At 35.0% G+C, this 11,372-nt stretch overlaps 1 protein-coding gene across 1 annotated transcript in view; it reads right to left on the minus strand.

The window, feature by feature from the left end:
- The window catches only part of LOC107028581 (beta-galactosidase), a 26,391-nt gene that overhangs the window by 9,658 nt on the left and 5,361 nt on the right, over positions 1-11,372 (minus strand). The window contains exons 4-6 of the mRNA XM_015229702.2: positions 10,840-10,986; positions 9,374-9,452; positions 2,476-2,659 (exon numbers count right to left, since the gene is read on the minus strand). Coding sequence (XP_015085188.1) covers positions 2,476-2,659; positions 9,374-9,452; positions 10,840-10,986 — 410 coding nt within the window. The remainder of the gene's footprint in view (positions 1-2,475; positions 2,660-9,373; positions 9,453-10,839; positions 10,987-11,372) is intronic.

Raw genomic sequence — 11,372 nt, forward strand, 5'->3', positions numbered from 1 at the left:
GGGGGGGGGGGGGGGGGGGGAGTAAGGGGTCCTTGGGTCTCCTTATATGGTATTAGGCAATTCTCCCCTCCTGAGCTAGATTTTTGGGGTTAAGTTAGGCCCGAGATCCATTTCTTTATAGAGGAAATGGTGGAAAATTCATATGACCAACACCAAATGTATAAATATGCAATCTTACGCAGATTTGACCTTCTTTTGCCATGGAAATCAAGGTAAATTTATGCACTAGATGAAAGATCAAGATCCAAACTGTCTTGAATTCTTCCTTTATGCATTCTATGGAGTATTTGGTGACTAGATGTCTTCTTTTGAAAAGGGTTATGACTAAATTCCCTATCTAGAGTTTGATGGACCTATTGAATCTTGGTTATTGGCTATTTGTTTAACCTTATGCTTTATCAATTTTCATTGATGAGCTTTCGATTGGGAACAATCCTAATTACATGAATTGAACTCTAAAGAGAATTTGAGTTGATAGTCAAACAACAAGAAATCATATTAACTACTTCGATCTATCGGTTGAGCTTAAAAATAAACCAATCAGTCCCATAATCACTAGCGGGTAATCAGATATTACCCTTAATAAACTAGGAAAAGTTTCACGAGGATGGAGTAGTGAAAGTAAGAAATAGAAAGTTTATGATTGCGTCTCAAATTAAAAATCGGCGCAATGGATTTGTATGCGGTATTGGACGACTTTATGCGGCGGTAGGGGAGGGATCTAAGGCAAGCTTCTGGGAGGAGATGTCTACCTTGATGGCAGAGTGGGATATCCCCTAGGTGTTAAGGGAAAATTTAATACGATAAGACTTCGAGAAAAAAGGCTGGCATCTAGTGAGATATCTAGGGTAATGGAGAAGTTTTGAGAGTTTATTGGTTGCCACTTATTTCACCTTCCTTTAACAGGTACTACATTACATGGACTAGATCAAAGGACTCAATATCTGGATTAACAGAGTCCACCGCTTGCGATGAGATGGTTTTGAATGTGATCCAAATTCACTACTGAGACTAACATCAGATCACTGACCTGCCTACTTTTGTGCAAATTAATTTCATCGTTTAGATAACAAACAATCATTTCTACAAAGTTCGACTCTTCATTGTTATTTCTACAGCTAGTAATTATTACTCCTTCCGTTCCTGTGGAGGTGGCAAAATATTTTCTTTTTAAATTTGTTTTAAAAAAATGGCAACTTTATAAATTTGGAGACAACTTAATTTAAACTTTTCATTTTACCCTTTATGAGAAGTTTTAATAGCAAAAAATATTTATGTAATGTTTGAGACCACAAATTCATGAAGTTTTTTTTTCTTTCTTAAACCCCGTGCTTATTCAAACTTTTCCAAATAAACTGAAGCGGAGGGAGTGCTTTTTTTTTTATATTAATAAGAAGTGACATTCTTAAGAAGTTAAGATACTAGATAATATGAATTAAAACAACTGCTTTTTCAGGAACTATTATAGGACTTAGGATTAGTGTTTTGCTTTATGTTATAAGGAATTTGTTTTGGCTTCTCCGTGATGGAAGAGAAAAAGAGAGGGAAAAGGGATGTTGATTGTTGAGTATTGATTATCTTTTGATGATTAACAAACACGATGCACTCTGTGAAAGAATTGTGATAAGAATCAGGTCCTTAATGCTTATGTGTTACGAGCTGAGTCTGTGTTGAGTTATTGTGTCAAGATTTTTTAGGAAAAATGTATGGGAAAATATGTGTATATCTCCATTATTATTCGTGTAATATATTTTGGATATTCACAAAAAATTTCCGTCACAACCCTTAATGCTTAGTACCTAGCAAGAAATTTCATTCACACTGAATTGAGAGGTACAACAACAGTCCACCTTTCAAGTAACTTGTTGTTCTTGAAAGTACAAAGACTGATCATCTAAAAGAGAAGAACTAGGCAGAAGACTCCGGTCCTTGTATCATTGTTTTTATAGGTTGAGTCCAATCCTAATTCAATTGTATTAGAATTTTGAATTTTAATAAGAAGCTTTGTTAGTTCATTGTTTGTTTGTTGCAAAGAAACATTTTTGTTGTCGTTTCGAGTCAGAGTGACTTGAGGGGGTGTAGCAATTGGGTAACTGTTGATGGTAAGGCTAAGAGTTGAAGTCTTAGATTGCAAGGATTTGTGATCTGATTTTCTGGCTTACTTTGATAGTGGGGTTTGGAGTTCAATCCTACTAGGGTAAATCGTGGTTTTTGCACCTTTTGAGCTTGGTGATTTTCCAAGTTAAATCACTCTTACTGTTTCACACTAAACTGTTTTAGATTATCAAAGCAAATACTCATAACAACTACGTTTTATAGTCGTGTTGGACAAATTTTAGTATTGATGAAAAAAAGACGGACAATAAAGTAGCTAGCTAGGAAATTAGTTTTCCTTTCAGAGCCAGTTTCCAGATTCCAAAGATAGTTCCAGAGAAAAAGGAAATACAGAACACATTTGAAAGGAAAAGTCCACACCTTAGGCTTCGCTAGAAGAAGCACATCGCGGTGTATCCCTGATAACCACCAATGATCCTGATCTTCAAGATAGGAACCATCACTCCATCTCATCACTTGAACAGCCAGACAATTTCCTTCTCCTGACCCACAGGAATCGCAAAAATCTGTGATCTCAAATTCGGCTGGGAGTCTGCTATCCTGACTGAACCATTCAATAAAAATTAGATCAATCGTCCATAGCAAAGATCCATGTAACTGAGACTTCATCTGTGCTTTAGCTTTAAGCATCTCAGTCGAACATGAGAAAACATCGTAACTGGGATATGATGTTTGAAATAAAACAAAAACAAGTAAATATCACCATAATCTGAGAAATGAAGGAGTTGAGATATATAGAAGTATTGAAAGCATAATGAAGAATCCCAGAAACAATCCATGTAACTGAAATGTGTAGGAGTCCAAATCCGAGAGCGTGAATAATCAACAAGAATACAAATATGAAATGAAGAACTTCTGTACTTATTTAACAACTTAAAGCAGTTTTTACATAATTGCAGAAGTGCCATTTAACGACATTGTGACAAAAATGAGTGACAGCACTAACTGGAAATAAGGAAGTTACAAGATACAATATGTTTATGGCTTTGATCCCTTTCACAGCTGATTTGGAAAATGGTCTAATCCAATTTTTCATGCTACACAAGCTAGCTAAAGATTCTGATATACAGCATCAACTTCCATCCACATGTTGGATTACCCTGTCTTACCCTTGCTATAGTCCTAGAAAACAATAGAAAATATTCTACTGAACTCATTATGAGGAATACTTATCATGTATGTTGTTTACAAAAGTAACTCATTGATTTAGGTGTTAAATACACAAGGGACAGCCAGCAATGAAAATAGAGTAAAAATAAATTAGAGTTATCTTGAACTGATTGTAACGAAATACAACTTTACCTAAAAAGGAGTTTATGACACTAAAAATAGGAAAGTATAGACTGTGATAGAAGGAAAGTTACATAAACGGCGGTATCTCCTAATTATTGTAAGAATATTATCTTCTATAGATCTAAACACATTGAATACGTCTAGAACATTCTTACATATATATGTATTTGAGCTGGTAAATTGAAAAATGGAATGTCAAGTATGCCGGAAAAAGCTATTGTTGAAGATTCATCCACAATAGGTAATATGACATGAATCTATAATAAGGTTTAAATTGGCAACTAAAGTGTATACAAGAAACTTGCCCCAACATGCCAGAAAATTCAATACACCGAGAGACAACTTAATACCTGTAATTCACTACAAGATTGGAGCAGTGCCAGAAATTCAATTTTCAACAGAGAGACTATATACCCAAACGCTGATGAGTGGAAATTCAGTTCAGTAGAGAGACTCAGATGCCTAAAACTTATACTGTCAAGAAGAAGAGAAGAACGTAGGAGTGTGTCTTGATTGAGAAAGAGCCAAAAGAGTAGTCGAAATAGTTGTCTAAACATATGATGTTGCCATTTCTTTAAAAGAGACAATAATATACAGTTACGACAAGATTGTAAGGTCCATTTCTGGTAAATTGAAACTATTTAGATCCAGGAACAGAATAGAAAGGGAAAACTTGTTTTGATTTGAACGTAAACACTACACGAGGGGTTTTATTGTAGTTTAGGCTACTAGAGACAAGGAAGTATAGACTATATGAAACAACAGTTATTATTAAATAAGGAAAATTACCTAAACATCGAGATTCCTAATAATGAAAAAAATAAAAAGACTGTTTCAAACTCTTAACCTAAAAATATAGAAGAAATCAAAAACATCTTAACATAACTGCACTAATTCTCTTGTTTTCAACAACCAGCATTTAATGACTACAGTTTGGGTTAGAAAACAGCTCATCCAACTTAGAAGCCTCTTGGCTTACTCTTGAGAATTTTACTGGTTAATAAACAGGACATGCTAAGCGATGCACCTCCGCAAATAAGAAATACTTTTTATCATATTAGAACTGAAAATAGGTCAAAACACTTGTAGAAATTGATAGATCAGGATTTTTATGGTTCTTTTTGATAAAGAAAAAAAAAGAACCATAAAAATCCTATGATTCATGATCAAGGCAAATATCTGAATGCAACTTTCCAATTCTTCTGAATGTGGAATTCCAAGATGGGAAGGAGCTTAAAATAGGACTGCTAAAGAAGAAGAGCAATTATAGGCAAAGTCAAGAGTGGCTACCTCTCAGAGTACTGATGGGACTCAATAAAAGAAAGTGAAACATCATATTGGAAGTAGGCAAGTGTAACACCCCAAAAATTTCTAAACTAAGACCTAAACCATTCTTCATATACCGGGTGATTCTTAATTGTGGATAGGTGTTAAGGTCAACTCTTTAGTGTTAGAATAGATTTGAAGATGAATTAAGGTCATAAGAATCGTCTAGCATGAAGTTGAATCGGAAGCATCCTTACCGATTGAGCTTCGATATAAGACTTTACTTAGGTCAGCTTCAAACAATCATATCTGTCAGTTCTTACACCATGTTGAATTGTGCGACTTCCATAAGCTAGGAACCATTAAAGAGCATATGTGTTTTATTTACTTCATTATGCTTCGACACATCTCATCCTGTTCTCCTCCCTATTTCTTCATCACTTCATACCTAGCTCTAAGCCTGGCAACGGAACCGGGAGGTGCCGGTTCCGGTTCCAGTCCGTCCCGGTTCGTTACCAGTTCCGGTTTGTACCGGTTAGGAGCGGTTTCAGGAGACGTAACGGGACGGAAATCGGATTTACCAGTCCGGTTAGTCTCGATTCTGGTCCCAGTCCATCTCGATTCAATAATTTTTTATTTTTTATTTTAATTTAAGGCGAAATAGCCGTTGGAACTATTCGTTGGGCAATGGGTTTTGGGCCCCACCAACGGCTCTTTCACCCCCATTACACCCCAATACACCCCTAACTTTTTTTAATACCCCAAACTTTTAGAAACTATATTTTCAGCCTTTTTTGTATAAATACCCCACATCTTTCATTCTTTTCACTCACAAAAAAGTTATCCTCTCAACTCTCAAATCTTAATCAAGTCTCTAATCTCTTATTCTCGTTAAAATTACTAATTTGATCTTTGGAAATTGAATTTGGAACTTCAAAATTCAGCTTTCAATTTTCGGCTTTCAGTAATACACGTCTACTTTTTTAAGTAGACGTTTGGTACATTTGTTCTAACTTCCATCTCACTTTTTTTTATTTAGTTATTTATTTGTTTGCATTAATTATTTATTTATTTATTTTGTGAGTAATTATTTGTTTGCATTATATATAATTTACTCATTTTTCATATTTGAATATGGATTCTAGTAAAATATTGTTCAAAAAGGTAAAAAAAATACATAGTTGAAAATGTCAATAGTGTATTTAACTTGAATTCCTCCACTAATAAAAAAAACTGGTAATTCTTCTAAATCTAAAACTAGAAAATCTAGTATATTCAAAATGAATACAGATGATTAGACACATGTTAATGAAACTGTTTTTGATATTGATAGTAATAGTGGATTAGATCCTTATCATGAACATTTACAAAGAAGGTTTGGTAATTTTGATGAAAAATTACCTGAAGATGATCAACATGATAATGTTAATGATTATATTGATTATCATGTTCATCATCTTCAGGTCACAAACATACAGATATTCCTTCTATCTTCCCCTCTCCCATTATCTAGATTTTATCACCCTGTTCCCCTACGAAATCTCGGTTCAAACTCCTGATACAACCATAGTTAAAACCATCATTCCACAATTACCCGAATTGAAGTTCTCTATCCCCTGGTCACAAACATACACATATACCTTAAAGGCTTACCCTAGACATATTAGACATGCTACACATGACATCACCAAAACCTCATCATTAGAGGAGTTGGAACACCGACAAATTTAATGACACAACCCACTCCACTTAGCTGTCATGGCTTCCATACAGACACTCCATTAAAAATTTTAAGAATTAACTCCCCATTCATCTTGACTTTCATAGAGGACTCTCATGGCTTCCTCTTCATTGGCAAAGTGAAAGAGGCACCTGGAGTTCCCTGATTGTGATACCTTTAGGTACTTCTTAATCTTCCAAGCCTCAATTGCCTAGAAGACCACAAACTTCCAACGAACTGATCCATTTTAATCCAACCAAGCAAGGTCGAAAAAGAAATCTCTTATGTGTGTAAATATGAGGCACGCAAAAAATGGGTTATTTTTTCAATCTTTTAAGACTTCCGTCCAAGTCTAGCATTGGACATATTATAGCATCCTTGTATATATATGGCCTGACTTCATGAGATAATAAAGGGAAATATCATCCTTCCCATCCATTTTCACTAAGTTTTGATTCAACCTGTTTTACAGTGGCAGATACAAGGAACGCCCAGATGTGTTAACTCACAAACAGTAAGTACTTTCATTGGAGAGTCGTTAGAATCCACTGCAGATGCTCACACATGTAGTGAACTCATTGAGATTCTCTTCTCGACATGTGATGGGAGTGTAGGGTCATCAATAGGGTTGTGGTTGGTTGGGCTTAAGTTGCAGTGGTGCACCAATGCTTCGAGATGGTTGTGATATCGAAACTCTGATGTTTGGAGAGTGCGTTTGAGTTCAGATTCTCTCTCCTTTAAAGGTCTATGTTTTTAGCTCACTACATTTACCACAAAAGTACAACAATAAGCACAAAAGACCCTATAATTTTGAAGGATAAAACTCAGCATATTAAGACAAACTTTAGATTTATTATCTTCAAAACGTTGTCATTTTAATCCTTTCATAAGTCACTCCATAGGAAAGGGCTACAAAGATCAATGTATGAGGTCATATTATTTGAGAAACAACTATTATAAGCCCCTCAATCCCAAACAAGTTGGGTCGGATACATGAATCCTCCTTGACCATGCTTCTCCATTTAAACTCAAGTCATGTCATTACCATCCCACAGAAAAATAAGTTTGGAAGAAATAACCATTGTCTTGAGAACAAGAACCTTGCTTAAATGGGTGCAACCTCGAGCTCGGAACGTGTAGTTTTGGTTCTCTCACAAGATTCCTCCATAAGAAAGGAAAAAGGATAAAGTTTAGGGATGGCAATGGGACGGGCCGGGGCGGGTTGAACTAAACCTACAAAAATTTAATCCGCCCCGCTCTGCTTTTTTTTTCATTTTCAACCAGCCGTGCCCCATGTTTGATACTAAAAATATATATAAATTCATTTTCTCATTAAGTTGTATTAATTGGGGAGCATGTAAGAAATTGTATTAGTTTTGATTGAACCATTTTCATTTAGGGAAAAGGCATAAATTCCATCCTGAACTTATATCGAAAAGTCACTTGCATGCTTAAATTATCATGATGACCTATTACACACCTTTACTACTCAAAAGTGAAGTTAATACCACCTGATGAGACGTGTAACACCACTCTCAAAGGGTGTGGTGTAATACACTCGCCGCCACATCAGGCTATATCAGCGTCGTGCCAAACATTATGATTTTTTATAACTTTTTTTTGTTCTTTTCTTTATTAATTACTTTTTTTGTTAACAATGTTTTACACTAATTAATCTCTAATTAATTATTAAAATTCTCTAATAATTATACCTTCTTCATCGCAAAATCTCACCCACTCCTCTTATCTCACGGAAAAAAACCATATTCGGCTACCTTATTCTCTATTGATTCTTTGTTCTTCACCACCGTCATATCACCTTCAATTCTTCATCTTTTTCTTCACCACCACTAAATATCACCATCACCATTTCTAACATAATGTTTTCTTCACCATCTTCAATTTCCACTCTTCCACCACACTCATAAAGTTGTCATCTTCACCAAATTCAAGAAGTTGATTAATTTTCTTCACCACCTTCAATTTCCTCTTTTTTATCACCCATTACCTAAAACCACCATACCCATAAAGTTGCATTTACAACCAAACCCAAAAATTGATTAACAACCAAAATTTCTTTATCAAAGTCAAAAAATAGAAAAGGTAGAAACAACAACCAAAATCACCTAAACATAACTTAAGGATTTATTTATTTAGGTTTACCCGAAATTCTTTTTAGATTCTTCCTTTAGTAAAAATTATCACAAAATACAATTATTCACTAACAAATCTATGAGAATTAACCTAATTGTGATGTATAAAGAATGAAGAAAAAGAGATGTGAAAAAGAAGATTAAGTGTAGGTAGAGGGGGGGGGGTGGAGGAGGGGGGGGGCTTAAAAGTTGGTTCTAATTATTATTTTTCTTTTTATATCTAATTAACGTGTTTAGTTGTTACTTTCATTTTATTTCTTTGCCATGTCAGTTTTAAGGGGTAAATAAATTGACTTTTGAATAGTAAAGATGCGTAATAGGGCATCATGATAGTTTAAGAATGTAAGTAACTTTTCGATACAAGTTCAAGGTGGAATTTATGTCTTTTCTCTTTCATTTACTATCTTGAATATTTTAGTAACTTTAAAGAAACCATCTTAATATATAATGCTCTAGTACTCTAATAACATGTAAAAACTTAAAATTAAGTTTGAACCTGCATAGACCCGCAGCTCGCCCCACCCCACATTAGGAAAATCACTTCAACCTGCCCCACACAGCCTTAAACCCACCCCGCCCCGCATCCACCCAGCCCCGTTGCCATCCCTAACAAAGTTATGCACAATTTTGATGACAAAAATTACAAACCATAAAAGGTACACAAATAGAGTACATGACTCTTATATCAAACGTAGCAACACATATGATAATAATGTTTACAAGCAAGACCACTAAGAAAGTAAGAGAACCTAAAATAGGTGTCTTAATAAAATATTCAATTAGAAAAGAGAAAAAGAGCATAGAGATATCAAAATGCAAAACAAACCTATATCCAACAGGAACTCCATTCACCCAAGCATAGAAGGCTGAATCAACCGCTTCAAAATGTAAAAATATCCTGCGACCTGTCAAAAAGTAGTTGAAGATCACATAACATTATTGATAGCCAAATGAAGGTAATGAAAATGCAACACAATTTACATTAAAAGGGATAATGAAACAAATGTACACATGTTTGTAGTAATGAATGTAATGAGGGCAAAGTTATAACGACCAAACCAAGGACTAGTCAATAATTAATACAATACCATAAGAAAGGGACCAGACAGTTTCAGTCTCCAATTATCTCACCTTGGGCAACTTGAACCGAGGGGGGCTTAGGTTTATTGGTTAAGATGGACACAAGATTGGAAAATAACCCAATATAATGTCTAGAAAGTAACATGTGAGGTTAGCATTGGTAATTCAGCGTTACAGTGTTAGCTTCAGACCTTAGGCCATTGTCAACTTCACCTTTTTCCTGCCACCCCACTCATAGAGCTCTACACAAAATCCAAGTACCCTATCATGCATCGAACTATCCATCTATTTGTTTCTTCAAAATGATTTGATAGATAAGTCCCGCCTACCGAACCTCCCCTACAGCATCCATTTCATCAAAAGGGAACAGTAAAAGATGCTTCACTATTAGATCATGCTGCAAGTTTCTATCAGTAGAAAATCAAGCGAACTTAGGTCTAGTTAACAATTATGCAAGACAAAGGTTTCATATAGGGAAGCTTTTTTTTTCTTGGTTGGAGGCTAAGAAAGCATGTCTAATGATTCTCATTCCGAAAAAAGAAGACCAGAAATTGTCCAGTAGAAGTTCCTGTGTGAAAAAGAAAAATCAGAAAGTATCAGTAATTTATTAGCATTATCTTTTCTCACTACAGCTTTAGCAGCTTTTTTTTAACATCCCGAGATTCTGTTGGATAAGGCCTAAATCTGCACCGGACTGACTTAAATGCCGGAATAAAAGATGACTTATCCCCGGTATGGACAAAACATGTAAATACCATACCAGCTGGTATCTGGTGCGCACTTTGGAAAGACGGAAATTTGAAGTGTTTTGAATACAAAGCAAACTCAATTTAGAAGATAAAGTTGAACTTTATAGTTTTGCTTTCTTTTCAATGTAACGGGATATTGCCAATATCGCAGAATCTATTTTAGAATTTATAGATTCCTCCAAGGATAGATAGGGAGGTTTCTTCTTTTTTGGGTCATTCCTCTGCATCGTATATATTATAACACTTTGTAAGTGTAGATTAATTCTTCAATAAAAAATCATACCTTTTTAAAAAAGAATAGGAGATAACTTTTGCCAAATAGTCTGATATTAGAGCAACCAAATATTTTACTCCCTCAAATATATGATATAAAATAGGTGAATCAATAAGAGAGATGAGTATGGAATAGAAACCAAGCAATAAATTTTAGGATGACACAAAATGGAGAAACATAAAACCTCACCTTCCCACTCTTCAGGAAGGAAAAAATAAGTTCTGTAGCAGCCAGTAGGATTATCATCCGGAACTTTAGGTGGATTGAAAGCAAATGGATATATAGTGTTTGTGTAAATAGGCCGGTCGTGTCCATGCATCTGCCAATTCGAAGGGACTGTATTGATTAGAAGAACACAAAAGTTAGAAAGAGAAACTGATAAAAAAAAAGTCATAAAGAAGAAAATGACCAACTTAAGACAGTAAGTCTACCACTAGGTAGTCTCCACCATAAACAAGAATGTCTATCATAAATGAGCAAGACAGAAATTCATATAAACAACTTTAAAATATAGTTTTATGAGGACAGTGTTTTGAAAGCTTCGTGTATCTGCAGATATTACTTTTTGAATGCATTAGAATCATTTACGAATGCATATCAAAACATGGGTAGTTGCAGAAGTGTCTTAATACTTTTTGAAAAAACCTAGGCGTTGATGGTGGGGAAGTAATAGCTTTATACAAGGCTAGGGGATGGAAGAACGAATTCTGATATGGGGGGGG

Source organism: Solanum pennellii, chromosome 8 (assembly GCF_001406875.1).
Source record: "Solanum pennellii chromosome 8, SPENNV200".
Classification (NCBI taxonomy): Eukaryota; Viridiplantae; Streptophyta; class Magnoliopsida; order Solanales; family Solanaceae; genus Solanum; species Solanum pennellii.